Below are 27,788 nucleotides of genomic sequence, written 5' to 3'. Positions count from 1 at the left end.
CAATGAGATCTCCCCTCTTAAACTGTTAAGTGTACAATACATTATTGTTAACTGTAGGTACAGTGTTGTACAGCAGATCTCTAGAGCTTATTTATCCTGCTTACCCGAAACCTTATGTCCATTTACTAGTAACTCCCCATTTCCCTCCTCCTCTCAGCACTTGGCAACCACCATTCTACTCCTTGATTATACGAATTTGACTATTTAGATTCCTGATATAAGTGGAATGATTCAGTATTTGTCTTTATGAAACTGGCTTATTTCACTTAGCATGGTGTCCTCAAAGTTCATTCATATTGTGACATATTACAGAATTTACTTCTTTTATAAGGCTGAATCATATTCTGCTGAATGCATATACCACATTTTCTTTATCCACTCATCTGTTGATGGATATTTAGGTTGTTGTCATATCTTGGCTATAATGGTGCTACAATGAACACAGAAGTGCCAATACCTCTTTGAGAGCCTGATTTCAATACTTTTGAACACATATCCAGAAGTAGGTTTGCTGGATCATTGGTAGTTCTATTTTTAATTTTTTGAGGAACTGCCATACTATTTTCCATAACAGCTGCATCATTTTGCATTCCCACCAACAGTCTGCAACAGTTCTAATTTCTCCACATCCTTGCCACACTTGTTGCCTTTTTTTTTTTTGATAAGAGCAAATTTCTAAAATGTTAATGATGAGCTCTTATTAGCTGGTATGAACTGGCTCCAGCACACCAATGTCAAGGGAGCTGGTGAACTGGAAGATGCCGGTTTAGTGGCACATGAACTATATAAAATTTGATGAATTCTCTCTGAGACTAGGTCCATGACTTTGAACAGAGCCTATGCAAGTATGTGGCCCTGATGCTTTTGCTTCCTTAGCTTCAAGATAAATCTACTCTTGGTAAATAGATATTTCAATACACTAAGGCAGGTATATAGTTTTCAAAGAGGAGAAGGAGCAACAAGAGAAAGATTGGATTCAGATCCTATCTGAATAAATGCCATTGGGACAAGGCACAGGCTAACCACAGGATAGGAGCTCTGAAGAGAAGCAGGGAGGTGAGACTCGGGGAGGGAGATTCAGGTCAACCTAAAGAGCAGAAGGGAAAAGGGAACACTCTCTATCCTTGGGTCATAAGGCTGAATGGCAACACCTCTTGGCTTAGTGGGATGAGGGTCTCAGGCTGCTTTCACCTGATTCAGAGCCTCTTCTGGAGTCAAGTTGGAGTAGATAGGGTGGAAGGTGGGAGTTAAAATACAGAGTAAACACTGGACATAATTCAGGTGCAGATGATTTATTATTTCATAATTTAACCCTCAGCAGTGACAACAGAGGTAACAGAGAAATTATGTTTTTTCCTTCTTGATATAGGCCAGTTTCTGATGATTTATTTGGCACTATCCTCTCTCCAGGCCAAGGTTCTTAGAGACTGTTACTGTAAGAGAAAACAAAACTCAAAACACAAAATACCAGTGTTACTTTTTTTTCCTTTGAGCCAACACATTTGTCACACAAGTAATTTAAAAGGCATGGGTAACCAAAGGGGAAGAGTCAAGAAAATGAAAACTAATTCCAGAAAAAACAACAATCTGCTACCTCAACTGCGAATATTCTTAGTTTTGTAATAGAAGTGGCTTTCTAAAATACCCTAAGTGTTTGTCTATGTTGGGTAACTATTTAGGTCGATAAAGCAAAGTGCCTTGAAATTTCCATTCTAAGTATGTAAATAGACTTTAATTTAAAAGAAAACATTATGGTAATTCTAAGTCAATCACATTTTATAAAAGACAAAAACAGCAACATACATGCCCACTCACACACACACATACACACGTGTACATCTATATATTGAAATATTTTAACAATGATCATCTTAGGTGCTAAGATTAATGACAGTGATTATTTCATTCTTTTGCATACCTATGCTTTTAAATGAATGTTTATTACTTGTTACTACTGTACTAAGAAGGAGAATGATTCACACACCTACATCTACATACAATTTATTGAATGAGAGGAGAGTCAGGAGGGAAGAGTCAACGTAAGATTTGGACATTCCAATGTCTCTGGTTAGAAAAGGATCTTAATGTAATTAAAATCTAAAATCATCCTTCAGAATTATTAAAAATGAAACCAGTCAAGCATAAAATGAATGCAAAATGTTTGTTGTAAACTTAAGGACAAAACTGAAAATGACAAAATATTTTTGGAACCAACATAAATAATGCTTAAAACATAGGAATTTATTAACAGAAGGCTAGGTCTAAAATCCCAACTTACAAAACAGAAAAACCAAAGGGGTGGGAGATGGGAGAATGTAAAAATATCCTAAGCATCCCTCATACTAAAGGGAATCTCAAAAATGCCTCTAACCCGATATGATTATATTATGTATTTTCTATTTCTACACCATACTCATTACAGAAATAGCTTATTACCAAATGACAGTGGAAAATAACAAAGAAAATTCAATAGGATAGCAAAAGAAAGTAAAATTTAAGAAATGCTACAGCTCAGAAAGTATACCACTCACAAGTCCAATTGACTAAAAATAAATAACTTATAAAAGTTACAACTTGATACAAATAGATTGATGGTGATCATTAAAACCAGGTAATTTGGCAATAGAGACCAAAACACAACAAAAGTGTATACATTATATTTATGCTTTGATCAATCTCTCCTTTAGAGATTTATTCTCAGACTACAATTGGAAAGAAAATTGCTCCAAAATGTGCATGCATGTAAGGATGTTTATTACAGGGTGTTTGTAACAACGAAAAACTAGAAGTAGTCTAAATATTCATAATAATGAATTTTTAAATAAATTATTTTTCTTTTTTAAATTGAATACTATATGTATTCAAAATGATGATATGGGCCTATAGTTTAAGATATGAAAAGTTGTCCTTAATAGTCTCTAAGCACAAAAATCTGAAAAGTATAAGTATTTTTATGTTTTTCTTAGAAAAGAACTTAAGAACATATGCATCTACATTGTTAGAAATTTACTTTTGGCACTCTGATTATGAGAAGTTATCCTTCATTCATATATCTACCAAATATTTTAATAAATATTTGGTAACACATTAAAAATCAGAAAGGTGCTTTTTGAAAATAAACAGCTCTATGTTTTAATTCATTGTTAGTTAATACTAAAGTTTACTACATACCTCTATTTTCCTTTCACATAAATTTCAGAAGCTTTTTGTCAACTGTCCCTATCGATGTATCCAAAAAATATTTTGATTCAGTTTATTTTAAACATATAGAAATCTCTCTCTATATAGATCATTGATGTTGGAAAAGATGAGGATAAGATGTAAAGTTAAAAGTATAAAGAAGGGAGAAGGAACGACAATCAACTTCAAGTTAAATAGAAAAATAAAGAAAAATATTTTAGATAATTAGACTCAAAATTCATGGGAAATTTCCTTTGTCAAAATTCTAGGAAATAAATGCTGAGTTGATATTAACATAAAGTAAATATAAACTTTAAATATGATAAGTATGATAATTTTAAAAATGAAAATAAAAGTTATAAATTTAATTGAAATCTGATACTTTGCAAGATGCTAAACTGCTAAAACAGTAATAAAAATATGCTGTACCAACCTATACTCCCACCTGCAATGTGTGAGAGTCCTCATACTTGACAAGCTCACCGTCCCTTGATGTTGTCACTTTTGATTTTAGCCACTCTTACAGGGGTGTAGGGAACTCTCACTTTTATTTTAATTTGCCTTTTTCTGAAGAGTAATGATGTTGAGCAATTTTTCACGTTTCGAGCCTCTTCAATATTATCTTATGTGAAGTGTCTCTTCAAATATTTTGCATATTAGGTTCACCCACTTTTTGTCATTGATTTCTAGGGATTCTGTATAAATTCCGAATATGAGTCTTTTACTGGAAATACGTATTACAAAAACCTTCTCCCCCATTGTGGTTTCCCTTTTCCCTTTCCTAAGTGTGTCTTCTGAGAAGCAAAACTTCTTAAATTTTTAAAAATGTTATTGTGTTGTGGTAAGACACTTAAATGAAACCTACTCTCCAGCAATGTTTAAGTATACAATACAGTATCCTTAACAACAGAGACAATGTTGTACACAGCAGATCTCTAGAACTTATTCATCTTGCATAATTGAGACTTGATTCTCATTGATTAGCAACACCCAAATTTCCCCTCCCTGCAACCTAAGGCAACCACCATACTACTCCTTGTTTCTGTGAGTTTCACTATTTTAGATACCTCATATAAGTGGAATCATGCAGTCATTTGTTCTTCTGTGACTGGCTTATTTCACTTAGAATAATGCCCCCAAGGTAAATCTATGTTGTCACATATGCAGAACTTCCTCTTTTTCATGGCTGGACAACATTCGATTGTATGTATATACAACATTTTCTTTATTCATCCATTGACGTACATTTAGTTTGTAACCATATCTTGGCTATTGTAAATAGTGCTGCAATGAATTTAGGAATACTAATATTCCTTTGAGACCCTGATTTCAGTTCTTTGGGGAAAATATCCAGAAGTGGAATTCCTGAATTATATAGCATTCTATTTTTAATTTGTTGAGGACTCTACAGCAGTTTTACATAGTGAGTGCAATATTTTTTTATTTTATTTTATTTTATTTTATTTTTTATTAATGTTATGATAGATTACAACCTTGTGAGATTTCAGTTGTACATTATTGTTAGTCATGTTGCGGGTACACCTCTTCCCCCTTTGTGCCCTCCCCCCACCCCCCCCTTTTCCCTGGTAACCACCGATCAGATCTCCTTGTCAATATCTTAACTTCCACCTATGAGTGGAGTCATATAGAGTTCGTCTTTCTCTGACTGGCTTATTTCACTTAACATAATACCCTCGAGGTCCATCCATGTTGCTGCGAATGGGCCAATTTTGTCTTTTTTTATGGCTGAGTAGTATTCCATTGTGTATATATACCATATCTTCTTTATCCAATCATCAGTTTCTGGGCATGTACATTGGTTCCACGTCTTGGCTATTGTAAATAATGCTGCGATGAACATAGGGGTGCAACGGACTCTTGAGATTTCTTATTTCAGGTTCTTAGGATAGATACCCAGTAATGGGATGGCTGGGTCATAGGGTATTTCTATTTTTAACTTTTTGAGAAATCTCCATACTGTTTTCCATAATGGCTGTACCAGTTTGCATTCCCACCAACAGTGTATGAGGGTTCCTTTTTCTCCACAACCTCTCCAACATTTGTCGCTCTTGGTTTTGGATGTTTTTGCCAATCTAACGGGTATAAGGTGATATCTTAGTGTAGTTTTGATTTGCATTTCCCTGATGATTAGCGATGATGAACATCTTTTCATGTGTCTATTGGCCATATTTATATCTTCTTTTGAGAAATGTCTGTTCATGTCCTCTGCCCATTTTTTGATCGGGTTGTTTGTTTCTTTGTTGTTAAGCCGTGTGAGTTCTTTGTATATTATGGAGATTAACCCTTTGTCGGATAAGTGGCTTGTAAATATTTTTTCCCAATTAGTGAGCTGTTTTTTTGTTTCAATCCTGTTTCCCTTGCCTTGAAGAAGCTCTTTAGTCTCATGAAGTCCCATTTGTTTATTCTTTCTATTGTTTCCCTCAACTGAGGAGTTATAGTGTCCAAAAAGATTCTTTTGAAACTGATGTCAAAGAGTGTACTGCCTATATTCTCTTCCAGAAGACGTATTGTTTCAGGCCTAATCTTTAGGTGGTTGATCCATTTTGAGTTTATTTTGGTGTGTGGTGAAAAAGAATGGTCAATTTTCAATCTTTTGCATGTGGCTGTCCAGTTTTCCCAGCACCATTTGTTGAAGAGACTTTCTTTTCTCCACTGTAGGCCCTCAGCTCCTTTGTCGAAGATTAGCTGTCCATAGATGTGTGGTTTTATCTCTGGGCTTTCAATTCTGTTCCATTGATCTGTGGACCTGTTTTTGTACCAGTACCATGCTGTTTTGATCACTGTAGCTTTGTAGTATGTTTTGAAATCGGGGATTGTGATTCTGCCGGCTTTGTTTTTCTTGCTCAGGATTGCTTTAGCAATTCGCGGTCTTTTGTTGTCCCATATGAATTTTAGGATTCTTTGTTCAATTTCTGTGAAGAATGTTCTTGGGATTCTGATTGGGATAGCATTGAATCTGTAGATTGCTTTAGGTAATATGGACATTTTAACTATGTTTATTCTTCCAATCCACGTGCATGGAATGTCTGTCCATCTCTTTATGTCGTGGTCAATTTCTTTCAAGAAAGTCTTGTAGTTTTCATTGTATAGAACCTTCACTTCCTTGGTTAAATATATCCCAAGGTATTTTATTCTTTTCCTTGCGATTGTGAATGGGATTGAGTTCTTGAGTTCTTTTTCTGTTAGTTCATTGTTAGTGTATAGAAATGCTACTGATTTATGTATGTTGATTTTATACCCTGCTACTTTGCTGTAGTTGTTGATTATTTCTAATAGTTTTTCTATGGATTCTTTGGGGTTTTTTATATATAAGATCATGTCGTCTGCAAACAGCGAGAGTTTTACTTCTTCATTACTCGGATTCCTTTTATTTCTTTTTCCTGTCGAATTGCTCTGGCCAACACATCCAGTACTATGTTGAATAGGAGCAGTGAAAGTGGGCACCCTTGTCTTGTTCCTGTCCTCAGAGGGATGGCTTTCAGTTTTTGTGCATTGAGTATGATGTTGGCTGTGGGTTTGTCATATATGGCCTTTATTTTGTTGAGGTACCTTCCTTCTATACCCATTTTATTGAGGGTTTTTATCATAAATGGGTGTTGGATCTTGTCAAATGCTTTCTCTGCATCTATTGAGATGATCATGTGGTTTTTGTTTTTCATTTTGTTGATGTAGTGTATCACGTTGATTGACTTGCAGATGTTGAACCATCCCTGTGTCCCTGGTATAAATCCCACTTGATCACGGTGTATAATCTTTTTGATGTATTGCTGTATTCAGTTTGCCTGAATTTTGTTGAGGATTTTTGCATCTATGTTCATCAGTGATATCGGCCTGTAGTTCTCCTTCTTTGTGTTGTCCTTGTCAGGTTTGGGGATCAGAGTGATTTTGGCTTCATAGAATGTGTTAGGGAGTACTCCATCTTCCTCAGTTTTCTGGAATAGTTTGAGAAGAATAGGTATTAAGTCTTCTTTGAATGTTTCATAGAATTCTCCAGAGAAGCCGTCTGGTCCTGGACTTTTATTTTTGGGGAGGTTTTTCATTACTGTTTCTATTTCCTTACTTGTGATTGGCCTATTCAGATTCTCCATTTCTTCCTGATTCAGTTTGGGGAGGTTGTAGGAGTCTAGGAAGTTGTCCATTTCTTCCAGGTTGTTCAATTTGTTGGCATATAGTTTTTCATAGTATTCTCTTATGATCCCTTGTATTTCATTGGTATCTGTTGTGATTTCTCCTCTCTCATTCCTAATTTTATTTATTTGAGATTTCTCTCTTCTTTTCTATGTGAGTCTGGCTAAAGGTTTGTCGATTTTGTTAACTTTTTTCAAAGAACCAACTCTTTGTTTCATTGATCCTTTCTACTGTCTTTTTTGTTTCAATATCCTTTATTTCTGCTCTTATTTTTATTATTTCCCTCCTTCTACTGACTCTGGGCTTTGTTTGCTCTTCTTTTTCTAGTTCTGTTAGGTGTCATTTGAGGTTGCTTATGTGAGCTTTTTCTTGTTTAGTGAGGTGAGCCTGTATTGCGATGAATTTCCCTCTTAGGACTGCTTTTGCTGCATGCCAAATGATTTGGTATGTCGTGTTCTCATTTTCATTTCTCTCCAGACAATATTTGGTTTCTTCTTTTATTTCTTCAATAATCCATTGTTTGTTCAGAAGCGTGTTGTTTAGTCTCTACATTTTTGCACCTTTCTCTGCTTTTTTCTTGTAGTTGATTTCTACTTTCATAGCATTATGATCAGAAAAGATGCTTGATATTATTTCAACTCTCTTGTGTTTATTGATGTTTGCTTTGTTTCCCAAAATATGGTCAATCCTTGAGAATGTTCCATGTGCACTTGAGAAGAATGTGTAACCTGCCGTTTTTGGATGAAGTGTTCTATATATATCTATTAAGTCCATCTGGTCTAATTTTTCATTTAATTCTATAATTTCCTTGTTGATTTTCTGTCTGGATGTTCTGTCCATTGGTGTTAATGGTGTGTTGAGGTCCCCTACTATTATTGTATTGTTGTTTATGTCTTCTTTTAGTTCTGTTAAGAGTTGCTTTACAAATTTTGGTGCTCCTGTGTTGGGTTTGTATATATTTATAAGTGTTATGTCTTCTTGGTGGAGAGTCCCTTTTATCATTATATACTGTCCCTCTTTGTCTTTCTTTATCTGTTTTGCTTTGAAATCTACCTTGTCTGATATTAGTATAGCGACACCTGCTTTCTTTTGTTCATTATTAGCTTGGAGTATCGTTCTCCATCCCTTCACTCTGAGTCTGTGTTTGTCTTTGGGGCTGAGGTGTGTTTCCTGGAGGCAGCATATTGTTGGGTCTTGTTCTTTGATCTATCCTGCCACTCTGTGTCTTTTGATTGGGGAGTTCAGACCATTTACATTTAGAGTGATTATTGAGATGTGGGGGCCTACCACTACCTTTTTATCTCTTGTTTTCCGGTTTTAATCAATTTCCTTTGTTTCTCGTCCCATGGTTTAATCTGTTCTGATGAAGAGCTGCTACTCTCTGTTGTTGTCCTTCTACTTATCTCCTCTGCTCTTGGTTTTGTAGCCCCGTTCCTTTTTTGGATTTTTCAGGAATGTGGGTTTTCCTGAGGATTTCCTGAAGAGGAGGTTTTGTGGCAATGAACTCCCTTAGTTTTTGTTTACCTGGGAAAGTTTTTATTTCTCCATCGTATTTGAAGGATATTTTCGCTGGGTAGAGAATTCTCGGCTGTAGGTTTTTGTCCTTCAGATTTTTGAATATATCATTCCACTCTCTTCTAGCCTGTAAAGTTTCTGCTGAGAAATCTGCTGATAGCCTGATGGGGGTTCCTTTGTAGGTTAGTTTCTTTTGCCTGGCTGTCCTTAGTATTTTCCCCTTGTTGTTGACTTTTGCTAGCTTCACTACTATATGCCGTGGGGTTGGTCTTCTTGCATTGATAAAGTTTGGAGATCTATTGGCTTCTGTCACCTGAAGATCCATCTCTCTCACCAGATTTGGGAAGTTCTCAGCCATTATTTCTTTGAATAGGGTTTCTGCTCCTTTCTCCTTCTCTTCTCCCTCTGATATACCTATAATCCTTACGTTGCATCTCCTAATTGTGTCTGATAATTCTCAGAGAGTTTCTTCATTTCTTTTTAGTCTTACTTCTCTCTCCTCCTCTGCCTGCAGCATTTCTATATTCCCATCTTCCAAATTGCTAATTCTTTCCTCCATATCATCGGCCCTACTGTTCAGTGCATCTAGATTTTTCTTAATCTCCTCTCTTGTGTTCTTCATTTCCAGTATTTCTGTTTGATTCTTCTTTATCGTATCAAACTCTTTTGTGACATAGCTCCTCAACTTGTTGAGTTGTCTATCTGAATTCTCTCTTAACTCATCGAGTATTTTAATGATGGCTGTTTTGAAGTCATCGTCATTTAGGTTATATATTTCATTTTCTTTGGGATTGTTGTGTGTGTATTTGTTGTTTTCCTTTTGTTCTGAAGATTTAATGTATTTTTTCATATTGCTTGATGTTGTAGATTTGTGCCTCCGCACAGAGATAGAGATTAGTTGCTCCTTCCACTTGTTTCTGCTGGTGTGGTGGGGGAGCAGCTGTTTATACTGCACCAACCAGGAACCCTATCTGCAGTTGCTAACTGGGCCTGGGCCCCTCCTCGTAGTCACAGTGGTCCTTTGGATTCCCTCTTCTGCCGTGGTGGCCATCATGGGGGGGCTTCAGGTTGCTGGTACCTACTGTTGCAGCCCACCTCGACGTGCTCCCTCCTTGGGGTCTGCAACGGTGTTACGGGCTTTTCCAGAGGCCAGGGACAGGATCACTTATATTTGCCACTCTGTCACTGTCGGCACCCGCAAAATCTCACTTGTCCACTATGGGTCACAGCAGAGCTATTGGTATCTTCTGCAGTCTGTGGTTAGCTCACCTAGCTATGCTACTTTTGTCCCAGGGTCTTCCAGCCTTGTGGCTGCCGGATGGATGCTCTCTAGTAGTGCTGTGCAGAGGCTTTCGCTGGGGCTGCTGTGAGACTGTAGGCTTTCCCCTAGGCTACGGAGCCAGGTCACTGGAACTCCACCCAGCCCCAGTCCTGTTCCCCAGGAACTCGGGGAGCCCTTTGCCCTGACTGGGGGATAGCCAGAGATCCTGATTTCAGTGGTAGCTGGTTAGCTGCTGCCCTGCCTGATATTCTCCTCTCCGGGACACTCCCAGAGTTGTGAATGCTGGGTATGGCCCCTCCGCTAATGGCAGACAGAGAGTTTTGTCTGCTGCCCAGGCAGAACTCTGGAGCATCCCCCCCAGGCCACGGAGCTGGCTTCTGGAGCTCCACTCAGCCCCAGTCCTCTCCAAGATCTCCGGCAATCCCTTGCCCCGCTGGGCGGGCAACAGCAGCTGGGTGTCGCCTCGCCCTCTGGGATTCTCTCTGGGACTTTCCCAGAGTTGTGAATGCTGCGTGTGGCCCCTCCGCTAATGGCGGACAGAGAGTTTTGTCTGCTGCCCAGGCAGAACTCTGGAGCTTCCCCCCGGGGCCACAGAGCCAGCCTCTGGAGCTTTACCCAGTCCCAGTCCTTTCCGAGATCTCCGGCAATCCCTTGCCCGGCCGTGCAGGCAGTGGCAGCCAGGGGGCTGCCACACCCTCTGTGATTCTCTCTGGGACCCTCCAGGTGCCCTGGACACCAGGTGGGATCTCCTTGCCAATGGCAGGGTGAGTCTCTCCCCGCAGGCTCAAGTGTGTAACTCTAGAGTTTCCCTCTGCATTTAGGAGTAATTGCGGGGGGTTTAGGTAGGGTTCTGGTCACCTGTTTCCACTTTCGCTCCTCTGGTGTGTGCTCGCTCCTGCCCTAGGTGTGTGTTGATCTTCTGGGGGCATGCGTTGGAAGAAAGCTGCTTGCAGGTACTAGGCTGTTCGGTCGGGGTCGGAGAGTTTTCATCTATCTCCACCTCCTCCTGGAGGGAAGTCCGTCCGCCTTCCGATGTATAGTCGCATGGGTCTCTCAGATGTCCTGAGATGCTATCTGGATATCCTTTGTTAAGCAATGAGTGTCCAAATAATTGTAGACTCGAAGGGGGAGAGACAAAGAAGACTACTCACGGCGCCATCATGGATCTTCCATGAATGCAATATTTTGCATTCCAACCAACAGTGTAAAATTGTTCAAACTTCTACGCATCCTTGCCAACATTTGTTGACTTTTGCTTTTTTGATAATTGCCATTCTAATAGGTGATACCTCATTGTTATTTTGATCTGCATTTCCCTGATGATTAGTGACATTGGCCATCTTTTCATACACCTGATGATCACTAGTACAGCATTTTGGGAGAAGTGTCTATTCAAGTCTTTAGCCCACTGTAAAGTCAGGTTATTAGCTTTCTTGGTATTGATGGTAGGAGTTCCTTATATATTTTGGCAATTAACCCTTTACCTGATACATGGTTTACAAATACTTTCTCCCATGCAATAGGTTGCCCTTTTACTCTGTTGAATGTTTAACTCACTGTGCAGGTCTTTTAGTTTGATAAGCAGTCCCACTTGTCTATTTTCTGCCACTGTTGCCTATACTTTTGGAGTCAATCTAAAGAATAAATCACTGCCAAGACCAATGTCATATAGCTTTTTCCCTATGTCTTCTTCTAGGAGTTCTACAGTTTCAGGTCTTACATTTAAGTAACCTATTTTGAGTTGATTTTTGTGTATGATGTAAGGTAACGGTCCAATTTTATTCTATTGCACGTGGATATCCATCTTTCCAACACCATTTGCTGAAGACACTATCTTTTCCCCATTGTGTACTCTGGCATCATTTTCAAAGATCAGTTGATCCCACAACTAGAAGGACCTGCAGCTAAGATATACAACTGTGTACAGGGGGGTTTGGGGATAAAAAGCAGAAAAAAAAAAGATCAGTTGACCATATAGGTGTGAGTTGATTTCTGGGCTCTCACTTCTGTTCCATTGGTCTTTATCCTCTTTATACCAGCACCATACTGTTTTAGTTACAGTACCTTTGCAATATATTTTGAAATCAGGAAGTGTGATACCTCCGCCTTTGTTCTTCTTTCTCAAGATATTTTGGGTATTTAGAGTCCTTTGTGGTTCCATGTGAATTTCAGAACTGGTATTTTTGTATTTCTATGAAAAATGTCATTGGAATTTTGATAGGGATTTTATTGAATTTATAGATAACTTTGGGTAGTATGGACATTTTAACAATATTAATTCTTTCAATCCATGAACACAGGATGTCTTTCCATTTGTTTGTGTGTTGTTTAATTTCTTTCATCAATATCTTGTACTTACCAGTACACAAGTCTTTCACCTTCTTAGTTAAGTTTATTCCTAAGTATTTTATTTTTATTGGATCCTATTGTATATCGAATTGTTTTCTGAATTTCCTTTTCAGATAGTATATTGTTAGTATAGAAATGCAATTGGTTATCGTACGTTGATTTTGTAACCTACAACTTTACTAATTTCATTTATTAGTTCTAAGAATTTTTTGTGGTGTCTTTAGGCTTTTCTATATATACGAGAATGTCATCTGCAAACAGAAAACATTTTACTTCTCCCTTTCTGATTTAGATGCCTTTTATTTCTTTTTGTTGCCCAATTGCTCTGGGTAGAGCTTCCAGTATTAGGTTGAATAGAAGTGGTGATCGCAGGCATCCTTAACTTGCTCTTGATGTTAGTGGAAAAGCTTTAAGATTTTCATTGTTCACTATGATACTAGCTGTGAGCTTCTCATATGTGGCCTTTATTATGTTGAAGTGATTTCCTTCTACTCTTAATTTTTTTAAATTTTATATCATAAGAATGTTTTGAATTTTGTCAAATTTTGTCAAATGCTTTTTCTGTACCTATTGAAATGATCTTGTCATTTTTATTCTTCATTCTGTTAATGTGGTATATCATATTGATTAATTTTTGTATGTTGAACCTTCATAGCATTCCTGTGATATCATTTTACCATGGGGTATGTTCATTTTAATGTGCTGTTAAATTTGGCTGGCTGGTATTTTGTTGAGGATTTTTGCATCCATGTTAAACAGATAATTAGCCTACAGTTTTCTCTTCTTGTGGTGTTCTTGTCTAGTTTTTGGTATCAGGGTAAATGTTGGCCTCATTAAATGAGTTTGAAAGTGTTCCTTCCTCTTAAAATTTCTTGGAAGAGTTTGAGAAAGACTGGCAGAGAATTAAAGAAATTCTTCCTTAAATATTTGGTAGAACTCACCAGTAAAGCCAATCTGTCCTGGGATTTTCTTTTTTCGGAGGTTTTTGATTACTGGTTCAACATCCTTACCTGTTTTCAATCTGCTCACTGTCTATTTCTTCATGGTTTACTCTTGGTTGGTTGTATGTTTCTAGGAATTTATTCATTTCTTTGAGGTTTTCCAATTTGTTGGCATAAAATTGTTCATAGCAAACTTTTATGATCCTTTTTGTTTCTGTAGCATCAGTTGTAACATCGCCTCTCATTTATGATTTTATTTACATTAGACTTCTCTCTTTTTGTGTTAGTTTAGCTAAAAGTTTATCAATTTAATTTATTTTTTTTTTGAGGAATATTATCCCTGAGCTAACATCTGCCACCATTTCTCCTCTTTTTGCTGGGGAAGATTGGCCCTGAGCTAACATCCATGCCCATCTTCTTCTATTTTATATGTGGGACACCTGCCACAGTATGGCTTGATAAGTGTTGAATATGTCCACACCCAGGTTCCAAGCCAACAAACCCCAGGCCACCAGAGCAGAACGAGTGAACTTAACCACTGCACCACTAGACTGGCCCCTTAATTTTATTTTCTTAAAGAAACAGAACTTGCTTTTGTTGATTTTTCAATTGCTTGTTTATTCTTTATTTCATCATATCTGCTTTAATCTTTATTTACTTCCTTCTGCTAACTTTGGGCATAGGTTTTCTTTTTCCCATTCCTTGATGTGTGAAGTTAGGTTACTTAAGAGCCTTCTACTTTTTAAAAACATAGGCCTTTATTGATATAAATTTCCAACTAAGATACTGCTTTTGCAGCATTCCATAAAATTGGTTATGCTGTGTTCCCATTTTCATTTGTTTCAAGACATTTTCTTTTTTTCCTTTTATAACTGAGGTAACACTGGTTTATAACATTATACAAAATTTCAGGTGTACATCATTATATTTCAATTTCTGTGTAAACTACTTGTTTACACCCAAAGACTAATTACCATCTATCACAATACATATGTGCCCAGTCACCCCTTTCTCTCTATCTCCTCTCCCCTTCCCCTCTAGTAACCACCAATCTAGTCTCTGTATCTATGTGTTTGTTTGTTGCTGTTTTTATATTCTATCTATGAGAGAGATCATATGATACTTGACTTTCTCAGTGTGACTTATTTCATTTAGCAGAATAACTCAGGGTCCATCTTTGTTGTTGAAAATGCAAGATTTCCTCTTTTTTTATAGCTGAGTAGTATTGCATCATGAGTATATGCATCTTCTTTATCTATACATCCCTCGATGGGCACCTACATTGTTTCCAGTTCTTGGCTATTGTGAATTATGCTGCAATGAATAAAGGGGTCCATATATCTTTAAGGATTCATGTTTTCATGTTCTTTGGATAAATAGTCAGAACATATGGTAGTTCTGTTCTTAATTTTTTGAGGAATCTCTATACTGTTGTCCATAGTGGCTGAACCAGTTTGCATTCCTACCAGCAGTGTATGAGAGTTCTCATTTCTCCACGTCCTCTCAAACACGTTATTTCTTTTCTTGTTAATTATAACCATTCTGAAGGGTGTTAGGTGATAACATTGTAGTTTTGATTTGTATTTCCCCAATAATTAGTGATGTTGAGCATCTTTTCATGTGCCTGTTGTCTATCTGTTTATCTTATTTTAATTGGGTTGCTTGGTTTTTTTGTTGGTGTTGACATGTATGAGTTGTTTATATATTTTGGATGTTAACTGCTTATCACATATATGATTTGCAAATATCTTCTGCAAAGTGTTAGGTTGTCTTTTCATTTTGTTGATGGTTTCCTTTGCTGTGCAGATTTTTAGTTTGATGTAGTCCCATTTCTTTATTTTTTGTTTTGTTTGCTTTGCCTGGTGAGACATGGTATTGGAAAATATCCTGCTGACATGCTATCTAAGACTGATGTCAAAGAACATAATACTTATGTTTTCTTCTAGAAGTTTCATGATTTCAGGTCTGATAGTCAAGTCTTTAATCTATTTTGAGTTTGTGTATGGTGTAAGATAATTGCCTATTTTCATTCTTTTGCATGTACAGTTTTCATGACATTGTTTATTGAAAAGACTTTCGTTTCTCCATTGTACATTGCTGGATCCCTTGTTGAAAATTAGCTATCCTTAAATGGGTGGGTTTACTTCTGGGCTCTTGATTCTGCTCCATTGATCTCTGCATCTGTTTTTGTGCCAGGACCATGCTGTTTTGACTACTATAGCTTGGTATCATATTTCGAGGTCAGTGAGTATGATATCTCCAGCTTTGTTCTTTTTCTCAGGATTCCTTTGGCTACTCGGAGTCTTTTGTTGTTCCATAAAAATTTTAGGATTCTTTCATCTACTTCTATGAAAAATTGTTGTTGGAACTTTGATAGGGGTTGCATTGAATTTGTAGATTGCTTTAGGAAGTATGGACATTTTAACTATGCTAATTATTCCAATCCAAGAGCATGGAACATCTTTCCATTTCTTTGTGCCTTCTTTGATTTTGTTCAACAACGTTTTATAGTTTTCAGTGTACAGGTCTTTCATGTCTTTGGTTAAATTTATTCCCAGGTATTTTATTCCTTCTGTTGCAACTGTAAATGGGATTGTATTCTTAACTTCTCTTTCTGCTATTTCGTTGTTAGTGTATCGAAATGCAACTGATTTTTGAATGTTGATTTTGTATCCTACAACTTTACTGTATTCATTGTTTATTTCTAAAAGATTTTTGGTGGATTCTTTAGAGTTTTCTATATATAAAGTCATGTCATCTGCAAATACTGACAGTCTCACTTCTTCCTTTCCAATTTGGATCCCTTTCATGTCTTTTTCTTGACTGATTTCTCTGGCTAGGACTTCCAATACTATGTTAAATAAGAGTGGTGAAAGTGGGCATCTTTGTCTTGTTCCTGTTCTTAGAGGGATAACTTTCAGGTTTTCACCATTAAGTATGATGTTAGCTGTGGGTTTGCCATATATGGCCTTTATTATGTTGAATTACTTTCCTTCTATACCCATTTTTCTTGGAGTTTTGATCATAAATGGATGTTGGATCTTGTCAAATGCTTTCTCTGCATCTATTGAGATGATCATGTGTCTTTTATTCTTCATTTTGTTAACGTGATGCATCACAATGATTGATTTGCAGATGTTGAACCATCCCTGCATTCCTGGAATAAATTCCACTTGATCATGGTGTTTGATCTTTTCCATGTATTGTTGTATTTTATTTGCTAGCATTTTGAGGATTTTTGCATCAATGTTCATCAGTGATATTGGCCTGTAATTTTCTTTTTTTGGTTGTCCTTGTCTGTTTTTGATATCAGGGTAATGTTGGCCTTCTAGGATAAGTAAGGAAGCTTCCCTCCTCTTCAACTTTTTGGAAGAGTTTGAGAAGAATATATATTAAGTTTTCTTTGAATGCTTGGTAGAATTCGCCAGGGAAGCCATCTGGGCCAGGATTTTTATTTATTTTTTAATTTTTATTATGGTTATTTTTTTGGTGAGGAAGATTCACCCTGAGCTAACATCTGTGCCAATCTTCCTCTATTTTGTATGTGGGTCTCCATCACAGCATGGCCACTACAAAGTGGTATAGGTCTGCACCCAGGAACTGAATTTGGACTGTCAAAGCAGAGCATGCCAAACTTAACCACTAGGCCATGGGGCTGGCCCCCAGGACTTTTAGTAACCCCCGGAGGTTTTGATTACTGTTTCAATCTCCTTAATGGTGATTGGTCTATTCAAAATGTCTATTTCTTCCTAATTCAGCTTTGGAAAGCTATATGATTCTAAGATGTTATCTATTCCTTCTAGGTTATCCAATTTGTTGGCATATAGCTTTTCATAGTACTCTTTTATAATCTTTTGTATTTCTAAGGTGTCCGTTGTAATTTGCCTCTTTCATTTCTGACCTTATTTATTTAAGCTCTCTGTTTTTTTCTTGGTGAGCCTAGCTAAAGTTTTGTGAATTTTCTTTATCTTTTCAAAGAACCAGCTCTTAGCTTCATTGATTTTTTGCTATTTCTTCTTTAGTCTTTATTTGATTCATTTCCACTCTGATTTTTATTACTTCCTTCCTTCTACTGATTTTGCACTTGGTTTGCTCTTTTATTTTCTTGTTCCTTTAGGAGCACTGTTAGATTGTTTATCTGAGATTTTTCTTCTTGGTTGAGGTAAGCCTGTATTGCTATAAAATACCCTCTTAGAACTGCTTTTCCTGTATCCCATAAATTTTGCCATGTCATATGTTCATTTTCATTTGTCTCCATGAGTTTTTTGATTTCCCCTTTGATTTCTTCATTGACTCAATAGTTGTTCAGTAGCATTTTGTTTAATCTCTATATATTTTTCGCTTTTCCAGTTTTTTTCCTGTAGTTGATTTCTAGTTTCATACCATTGTGGTAAGAAAAGATGCTTGGTATTATTTCAGTCTTCTTAAATTTATTGAGACTTGTTTAGTGGCCTAATATGTGATCTAACATCAAGAATGTTCCATGTGCATTCAGAAAGAATAGGTACTCTACAGTTTTTGGATGGAGTGTTCTGTATATATCTACTAAGTCCATCAGGTCTAATGTGCCATTTAAGGGCAATGTTTCCTTACTGAGTTTCTGTTTTGATGATCTACTCATTGAAGTAATGTTAAAGTCCCCTACTATTATTGTGTTACTGTCCATTTCTCCTTTTATGTCTGTTAATAATTGCTTTATATATTTGGTGCTCTTATGTTGGGGTCATAGATATTTACAAATATTATACCTTCTTGTTGGATTGTTCCCTTTATCATTATGTAGTGCCCTTCTTTGTCTCTTGTTACAGTTTTTGTTTTAAAGTGTATTTTGTCTGATATAAGTATTGCTACCCTAGGTTTATTTTCCTTGCTATTTGCATGGAGCATCTTTTTCCATCCCTTCACTTTCAGTTTTAGAGTGTTTTTACATCTGAATTGTGTCTCTTGTATGCAGCATATAGTTGGATCTTCTTTTTTCCAATTAGCCACCCTATGTCTTTTATTGGAGCATTTAGTCCACAGACATTTAAAGTAACTATTGATAAGCATGTACTTATTGTCATTTTATTTTTTTTCTCAGTGTTTTACTGGTTCTTCTCTTGCTCTGTTCCTCTGGGGTTTCATGACTTTCTTTACTATTATGTTTGGGTTCCTTTCTCTTAACTTTTTCTGTATTTATTGTAGGTTTTTGGTTTGGGATTACCAGGGGTTTCATATATAATAACTTACATATAGTTACTAATCTATATTAACTTGATGGTCTCCTATGTTTGACCTCTTTCTGAAAGCTCTACTCTTTTACCCCCTCCCACATTTTATGTTTATTTCATATTTGACCTCTTTTCTTGTATGTGTGTATCCATTAACCTCTTATCATGGAAGTAGATAGTTTTAGTACTTTTGTCTTTTGACCTTCATATTAGCTCGGCAGGTGGTTGATCTGCTATGATTACTATATATTTGCATTTACCAGGGGTTTTTTTTTTTTGATAATGTTTTTATTCTTATTTGTGTTTTTTTCATGTCCACTTAAATAAGACATTTTAGCACTTCTTGTAAGGCTGGTTTCTTGGTGATAAATTCCTTTAAGTTTCGCTTGTCTGGGAAACTCTTATCGCTCCTTCCATCCTGAATGACAACCTTGCTGGGTAAAGTATTCTTGGCTGTAGGTGTTTTCCTTTCAATACTTTGAATATGTCACGCCATTCCTTTCTAGTCAGTAAGTTTTCTGCTTGAGAAGTCATCTGATAGCCTTATGGGGTTTCCTTTGTGTGTAACTTGTTTCCTTTCTCTTGCAGCTTTTAGGATTCTCTCCTTATCTTTATTTGTTGACATTTTAATCATAATGTGTCTTGCTGTGGGCCTCTTTGGGTTCATCTTTTTTGTTGCTCCCTGTGCTTCCTGTACCTGGATGTCTGGTTCTTTCCATAGGTTAGGGAAGTTTTCAGCTATTATTTCTTCAAATAGATTCTCTGCCTCTTTGTCTCTCTCTTCTCCTTCTGTGACAGCTATAATATGCATGTTAGTGTGTTTGATGCTGTCCCCAAGGTCCCTTAGACTGTCCTCATTCTTTTTAATTCTTTTTTCTGTTCAGCTTGGGTGACTGCCTCTAGTCGTTCATCCAGCTCATGATCTGTTCTTCTGCCTCATCTACTCTGCTATTGATTCCCTTTAGTGAATTTTCATTTGTAGTATTGTATTCTTTATTTCTGATTGGTTCTTTTTTATATTTTCCAATTCTTTGTTGAAGTTCTCACTGTATTCATCAATTCTTCTCCCAAGAGAAGTGAGCATCCTTCTGACTATTAGTTTTACTCTTTGTCAGGTAGATTGTTAATTTTTGTTATGCTTAGTTCTTTTTCTGAGGATTTGTCTTGTTCCTTTATTTGGAATATATTCCTTTGTCTCCTCATTTTGCCTATTTTTCTGTGTTTACATCTGTGTATGAGGTAGAGCAGCTACATCTCCTGATCTTGAAGAACTGACATTTTGTAATAGATACCTTATGAAGCCTGGCAATGTGCTTCCCTCTTGTCACCAGTTCCTAATGCTCCAAGAGTGTCCCCTGTGTGGGCTGTGTGTGTCCTTTTGTTGTGGTCAGGTTGCTCTTGCTGCAGGTGCACAGGGAGGCTAGGCTGTCCACCTGGACAGCTGGTTGTAGGACTCAGCTGTGTGTGGCTGCTACAGTCCCTTCAGTCACTTTATTGCATGTGGGGACTCCCAGTACAGTTGGCTGCAAGGTCTAATAGCACATTCGTGCTTCAGTTTTTCTGTTAAATAAGTAGGCCCCAGTGTGGCTGCTTTCTAGGCTTAGGGGCTCACAGTTGCTATAGGTCTCTGGCTTGCAAGGCTGTTGCCAGCTCTCTCAGTAGTGCAGCTGGATGAGGCCAACACCAAGTGTGGCAGCACACAATTGTTTTAGGCTTTGGAAGGTGGTGCAGATCCCCTACATGGCTGTTTGACAAGCAAAAGTCTGCTGCAGCTGACAAGCCCCACCACCTACAGGTCCATACACCCTGTCAACCCAGTCCTGCCCCGTGCACGTGCCCCACCCAGCTGGAGTGGACCCATTTGCACTCCTGCAGAGGCTACACACTCCATCAATGCAGGCCTTCCCCTTATGCACACCCTACCCCACAGAGGCAGATCCACTCACCCTGCTGCAGAGGTCCCACATACCCCACCTACACAGGCCCAAAGTTGCCTGAGGGCTTGCTGGTAGGTGGGCCAGTCCCCAGGGTAGGCTGTCCCCCCAGCTGAGCTGGATTAAATTGGTGCTTTATTGGCTGTGGCAAAGCTCTGTGCTAACAGGCCAGGGGAAGAACTCCAATGATGTCTGCCAGTTTCTGTGTCAGCATTCCCGAAGTGGGTTACAATAATGGCTGCCGCCAATGTCTCAGTTCCTGGGAAGGTGGTTCTATCTGCCTCCTGCCTCCCTGAGATGCACCCAGAACCTATCAAGTGAGTCTCTTTCCACCAAAGCGTTGTGCACCTTTATGGTGATTTTGTGTTGCTTTCTGAAGTGGGTGAACTTGTGTATGGGCCCTTTAAGAGCAGGCATTTCTTTCTCTTATGTTCAATGGCTTTTCTGGGGGTATTCCTCATTGTATTTAATAGCCAGCAAAGCCAGATACTATGACACTCACCTCAGTTGTGCTGAGTTCAAAAGCTGCTTATTGAGCCAGCCCTGATTGCCTATGGTTAAAGTTCAGCTTGCTCTGCTTTGGTGGGCCAGGTTTGGTTCCCAGGAGCAAAATCGCACCATTCATCCATTACCAGTTATGCTGTGGTGCTGACTCACATAGAAGAACTAGAAGGACTTACAACTAGAATATACAACTATGTATTGGGGCTTTGGGGAAGAAAAAAGAAAGAAAGGAAGTTTGGCAACAGATGTGAGCTCAGTGTGAATCTTTCCTGGAAAAATAAAAAGCTGCTTACTGTAGCAGAACTCTCCTACTCAGATCTCCTGTTCCTCCAGGGAAAGCTTCATACCTTAAGATTGCTCCCAGCCATGAAGCACAGTGGCTAGAATGTGGCTTTTTCCTCTCCAGAAAGGTATTTCTGCCTCTTCCACCTCTGTCCCTTATTGTGAGGGTTCTTTTTATCCAGTTTCCAGTTCTCTCTCAGAGGTCATTATTCCAAGGTTAGTTTTAAGTTTGTTGTGTTTATGGGAAGAGGTGAGTTCAGAGTCTTCCTATGCTGCCATATTCCCAGCCGTGACTCAAGACATTTTCTAATTTCCCTTTTAATTTTTTCTTTAATCCATTGTTTGTTCAAGAATGCATTATTTAATTTCCACATATCTCTGAATTTTCCAGTTTTCCTTCTGATTTCTAGTTTGCTACTGATTTCTAGTTCCATTCCATGGTGATCAGAAAAGATATGTAGTATAATATAAATTTTCTTAAATTTGTTAAGACTTCTTTTGTGACCTAACACATCAACTATGCTGAAGAATATTCCATGTGTACTTGAGAAGAATGTATATTCTGTTGCTGTTGAGTAAAATATTCCATATACATATTTGAGGTCCATTTTGTCTAAAGCATTATTCAAGTCTGTTGTTTTCTCACTGATTTTCTGTATGGGTGTTCTGTCCATTATTGAAAGTGGGGCATTTTAGTAAGGTATTGTATTGCTGTTGATTCTCCACTCACTCTTCAATTTTGCTTTATATATTTAGGTGCTTTGATCTTGCATGCATATATTATAATTCTTATCTTTTTCTGGTGAATTAAGCCTTTTTATCATCATATAATGTAAATAATGTATATAATCTTTGTTTCTTGTGACAGTTTTTGACAATATCTGTCTGACATAAGTATAGCCAACTAGAGTGACTAGTTGCATGCTAGATCAAACTGACATCTCTATTCAGACTGGCCCTCAGACAGCCAGGTCTTATCAGCACTCCAAGACAGGCTAGATTGAAGTCAGTCCTCTGGGTAGCCCCCAGAAAAACGTGGGCAACAGATTCATGGTACATCTCATATCCTCCAGGGAAATCTGTGGTTTTTTTCATTCACTCACTCAGTGCTGAGCCAGGGAGAGGGGTTATGGGGCTATGGCAACTGCCAGCCCAAACCACCATCTCTGTTCTCACTGGATCCAGGTAGCTATATTATGCCAGGTGCCATCAGTGCTCCAAGACAGGCTAGCCAGAAGCCAGTCCACTCGCTAGCCCCTGGAAAAGTTGGGGCATTGGCTACAGGATCCACCTCTTTCCCTTCCCAGAAAGCTGGGAGCTGGGAGGTTGCCTCCTGATCATATGGCACTATGCAAGACATAGGGATTACGTAAAAACATGTCTTGAATTTCCCTACTGGCTTTGGTGTGCTACTTTTGTGCTCACTTGGGGTTCAAGAACCTTTCACCTAGTTTCTGGATTTCTCACAAAGGGAATTTGTCCATGAATTGTTGACTCGGTGTGCTTGTGGTGGGAAGGAGGGCCCAGGGCTTCCTCTTCTGCTATCTGGCTGTCATCATTCTAAAACCTCTTAACTTTAATGAAGACAATTTATCAATATTTTCTGATATGGTTAGTTTGTGAGTATGTGTGTATCCTCTTTGAAAAATCTTTGCCTAACCTAAGATTATGAATATTTTTTCTTACATTTTCTTTAGGAAGCTTTATTTTTCACTTAGTTGTATTATCCATCTTGAATTAACTCTTGTTTCTTGTATGATGTAGTGATGCAAGTTTATTTTTTCCTATATAGATATATAATTGACCCCTATTACTGTTGAAAAAATCATTCTTCTCTCCACTAAACAGCAGTGGTGCCTTAAGAGTAAATAAGATGGGTGTATATTGTGGGTCTTTTTCTGGACTCTCCATTTTTTTTATTGGTCTATTTGTTTATCATTTTGCAGATCCTATATTTTCTGAATTAAAGGAAAGTGTTGATATCAGGTAGCACAAGTTTTCTAAGTTTTTCTTTCATCTTCAAGATTATGTTGACTATTATAATTCCATCTGTTTTCACAAAAATTTTAAAATCAATTTGTAATTTTCCATCAAAAATAATTTTGAGATTTTTTATTTTAGGATTGCATTAAACTACAATTTGAGAAGAATTTATATCTTAAAATATTGAATCCACTATATTTCTCAATTGATTTAGCTCTTCTGAAAATTCTCACGGTAATATTTTGTATTTCAAGTATAAATTTCTTACACATAATTCACTGCATATATTCCCATGTATCTCTCTCTCTCTTGCTCTCTCTCTCTCACACACACACACACACGACTATATATAGTTGTGTTTTTCAGTTCTCATTTTCTTATTGTTTGTTGCTTGTATAGAGGTAAAGTTAATTTTTGTTTGTTGGCCTTGTATCCAGATATCTTATTACATTCATTTATTAATTCTAATTATTTTGTAATTTCTTAGAATTTTCTATGTACACAGACATATCATCTGCAAACAATGACAGTATTCTTTCTTCATTTCCACTCTTTCTTTTGTTTTTCTTACCCTGTTTTACCGACTGGGATCAGCCATACAATGTTGAAAATAAATGCTCTCAATGGACATCCTCCTGATCTCAGGGAGGAAACGTTCATTGTTTCTCTATCGACTATAATGTTTGCTGTATGTTTTTTTTTTTTCAGATTCCCTTTGTCACATGGTAGCTTCCTTTTATCACAAGTTAACTGGGAATGTTTATGGTGAAAGGATATTTTTTCTTCATCTACAGAAATTATCATGTAATTTTTCAGTTTCTCCTCATATTGTGAATTACATTACATTGGCTTTCTAACTTTAAAACAACCTTTCATTCCTAGATCACCCTTTCCTTCCATGGCTATGATATATTATGCTTTACAATATTAACTGGATTTACTTGGAAAATGTTTTGTTTAGAATTGCTAATCAGGAACTGATCCATAATTTTCCTTTCTAGTAGTGCCTTTGTCAAGTTTTGGTATTTAAAGTTAGGCTGGCCTTATGGAAAACTTGGGAAGTGCTTCTTCTTCTTTTTATATTCTCCAGATAAGTATGGATAAGATTAGTATTACTTCTTCCTTAAGTATTTGGAGGATGTAATAATTTGAATTATTGTTCCCAATTCTTTACTCTTCCTGGTATATGATTATTCATGCAAGTTCTTTGCCAAGTGACTTTTTAGTACTGCCTATTAGAGTGTGGAGCATATCACACACATCCCTTCATTGATATTGAGTTTGGTATGGTGACTTGTTTGTCCAACACAATGTAAAATGATATGATTGAGCAAGTGTTGGCCTAATTTAACTTGGCTCTCGTGTTCCTGATGCATGCCACGGAGAGTATGCCCAGGTACCCACTTTGTGAGAAAGTTTTAAATTATATTTGAGAGAACTTTATTTTATATAGGCATAATCATATTTGCAATTTTTCTCTATTCTATTTTGGCAAAGACATGTTTTTGGAATAATGTATGTATTCCATCTAAAAATTTAAATTTATTGATTTTAAGTTACTAGTATCCTCTCTTCTGCTAATGCCCAAAAGATCAAAAGTAGGTAATTTTATTACCTGATATCAGTCATTTATATCCTTTCTCTTTTTATTTTGAACTATTGGATAGCTTTTATCAGTTATTTTAATCTTTTCAAAGAATCAGCTTTTGTCTTTACTTATATTTTTCTGTTATTTTACTTTTCACTTATTTCTGCTCTTTCTTTAATTATCTCTTTCTATCCACTGTCTTTGAGAGCAATTAATTCTTCCTTTCCTATCTTTTTGATAGACATTATAATGAGGAAAAAACAACACTTGCTTGTTCTCTGTCCTATATAATGCATTTCATTGTAATTAAAAGGATTAAAGTATAGCCTTGCCTAGAGAGTAGAGATATGCCTACTTTTTGTAGAACCTAAAAGAGTGTCGCTTGACAATAGGATTAGAATGCTGATTGTCCATACTTAATAATGCTTCTCTTAAATTTAGGAATTTCTTCAGTTCATAAATGTATCTCAATAATCGTTACATGGATATCATAGTCACTGTGAAACTTTGTATAGCAAGGATGAAGAGAGAACTTGAAAAATAATTTTGGATGCTATATGAAACATTCTCTCTTTTTATATTCTATCCATTATTTATTAAGGGAAATTTTTATATGCTGATAATAAATGCTGAATATCTACTTTTGTCTTTGATTATTCCACGGTCTGATCTCTACATTTACTTTCCCAGATGAATTAAAACAGTGAAATGGATGAAAACTCCAAGGTTCTATCTTATTAATTATAATTTTTTCTGAGATAATAGAATAACTATAAGCACATATGGCATCCCTTATATCAGCCCTCTGCCCATGTGGCAGTGAAAGGTCATCGAGATATTGCTCTACGCTCACCTCACGTTGGGGGATGACTTGCTGCTGCTGCTGCTTTCTTCTGACACAGATCTAGAAAATCGATAAACTTTATTTTAAAGCGGAGAAATTTTAAGTCTTGAACAATTAAGTGACTATTTGAATGAAGAATGTTCTTCAAAGAAACACAGTGACTGGTTAAATGAAACATCTCCTTCCAACAAAACATCACCTTGCTTTGTGGATTAATTTCTCTCATCCTTATTTTATGTTTATTCAGTATGTATGTTATAAACCCACATTGTACAGTCAGGCTCCCTGATTCTGGGATATCTCTAACTCCTCAGTCAAACAAGCCAAAACCATAAACTAGCAGTCAAGAATTTCAACTAATTTTTCTATATATTTCTACATATTTTTTCTTCCTCTCATAACACATACTCATGTCTTCTCTTCCCATCAATTCTTGGAAGGTAAAAGTAGAGGTAAATTCTTCTGGGGAAAAATATAGTAAATTATGAATAAGGGGCTCAATAATTATGTTTAAATATTTGTGTAACTGATTACAGATAATATGGTGATTCCACTTATTAATTTGGTCTACGCAAAAGTTTCTGATACATTGGAAAGCTATCATTATCTCCCATTTTATAGCGTTGCAGAGAATAATTTTAAGAATATAAAGATTAAATCACTTGCTTAAGATATCATAGTTTTTACATGCAAGATTTAGGAGTTAAAACCAAGTTTTCTCAGGATAAATCTAATTTTCTCCTCATTTCATAATACAGCCTCCAGTCTCCTAACCTGATATTATGAACTACACAGGTAATTTCTAGTTAATAAAATGACTTTACAAATTAGCGATTTGATATTTAGGAAAATAAATATTATGGAGACAGTTTCACAGATATTATCTCTACTTGAAAGAGGTGTTCTAATAATGTTGTTTACCACTGGTCTGAGAGTCTGTGTCTAAAAAACTCTATTTTTTAAAAATTCCCTTGAAATGCAGTATTACCTATTCTCATGAAGCACAGGACAATATGGACTATTTAAACACAGTCAGTGGAATAAGAGCTGCATAAACCTCCACAATACCCTTGGCACTCATTTCTCCACCTAAAGTGATACTGGTGGTAAAATGAATAGTATTAGTGATGAATAAAACTAGAAAAAAACATGAAAGACACCAAACTGGTTTGAAATGTATCCCTGGGCCTCTCTTCATATTGCTTTACCTGTAGTCTTATTCCTGATGAAACATGAATACTATTCTTGACTTATTTAATTTAATGAGTAAATATATATATATATATATATATATATATATATATATACCTCTCACTTTCAGTTTCCCCACTGTAGCATAGCTCTTTTATTTTCTTCTGCTTTATTGAAATAACAGCAGTAATGATGAGCACAGGTAGAAAAATGTAGAAAATGAGTTGAAATCGGTGCTTTGGAAGACTGGATCTTTCCTCCAAATAACTTTTACCTAGAATGGAAAATAACCATCTCAAAATATGTCCGAGCTTTTATTAACCACATGAAAAAGTGGATTGGATATCATTATCAACACTACTCCCAAACACTAAACATTCCATCCATATACATTATGAATACAATACAATCCAATAAAACTAAACCAACGTATAAAATGGGCTGTTAGTAATACTTTACTGGTGTTTTTGAGCTTTCAAACTTCCACCACATGGTGATTTCTTTGATGGAAGGTAATTCTCTTTCATGAAGCACACATTTAATACTTGCAAACATGTTTTTAAGATCAGCCTTTCTGGCCATACACTGCAGACTGATTTTCAGGTACTTTATTGGCAAACATCAGGTACAGAAAAAAGGATTTTTCTCTGCAGGAGACTGATTCCATCAGCTTCAGCTCCCAAAGGTTTCCCTCTTTTTTCACCACATTCATATTGACTTCAGAAAAAACAGATGAAAGTTTTGAGTACAGTATACGCGATATTGCTCATGAATGGAGCTCTCTCAGTCTTGTACTGTTAATTACATAACTCACAGGATTATGCAGTTTCTCCAAC

At 36.7% G+C, this 27,788-nt stretch overlaps 2 protein-coding genes across 45 annotated transcripts in view; both read right to left on the bottom strand.

Moving 5' to 3' along the window:
* The window catches only part of LOC103543289 (disintegrin and metalloproteinase domain-containing protein 18-like), a 466,882-nt gene that overhangs the window by 176,021 nt on the left and 263,073 nt on the right, over positions 1–27,788 (bottom strand). The gene's annotated exons all lie outside the window — the stretch shown is intronic.
* LOC103544809 (disintegrin and metalloproteinase domain-containing protein 5-like) overlaps positions 1,277–27,788 on the bottom strand; it is a 160,508-nt gene continuing 133,996 nt past the window's right edge. For 9 of the 37 annotated variants that reach the window (XR_011534331.1, XR_011534335.1, XR_011534338.1 and 6 more), the window contains 4 exons: positions 27,070–27,226; positions 25,771–25,821; positions 3,172–3,219; positions 1,277–1,433 (listed from right to left, as the gene is read on the bottom strand). Coding sequence is in view for 10 of the 37 variants with exons in the window: in XM_070598798.1 (XP_070454899.1) it covers positions 3,210–3,219; positions 25,771–25,821; positions 27,070–27,226 (218 nt within the window). In the remaining 27 variants the exon portion in view is untranslated. Of the gene's footprint in view, positions 1,434–3,171; positions 3,220–3,625; positions 3,876–25,770; positions 25,822–26,749; positions 26,862–27,069; positions 27,227–27,788 lie in introns of all 37 variants that reach the window. The other 28 variants (XR_011534330.1, XR_011534334.1, XR_011534337.1 and 25 more) reach the window with 6 other exon arrangements.

The sequence above is a fragment of the Equus przewalskii genome, chromosome 28, assembly GCF_037783145.1.
Source record: "Equus przewalskii isolate Varuska chromosome 28, EquPr2, whole genome shotgun sequence".
Classification (NCBI taxonomy): domain Eukaryota; kingdom Metazoa; phylum Chordata; class Mammalia; order Perissodactyla; family Equidae; genus Equus; species Equus przewalskii.
Note: the sequence above shows the minus strand (reverse complement) of the source record. Positions and strands in the feature narration are given on the sequence as shown.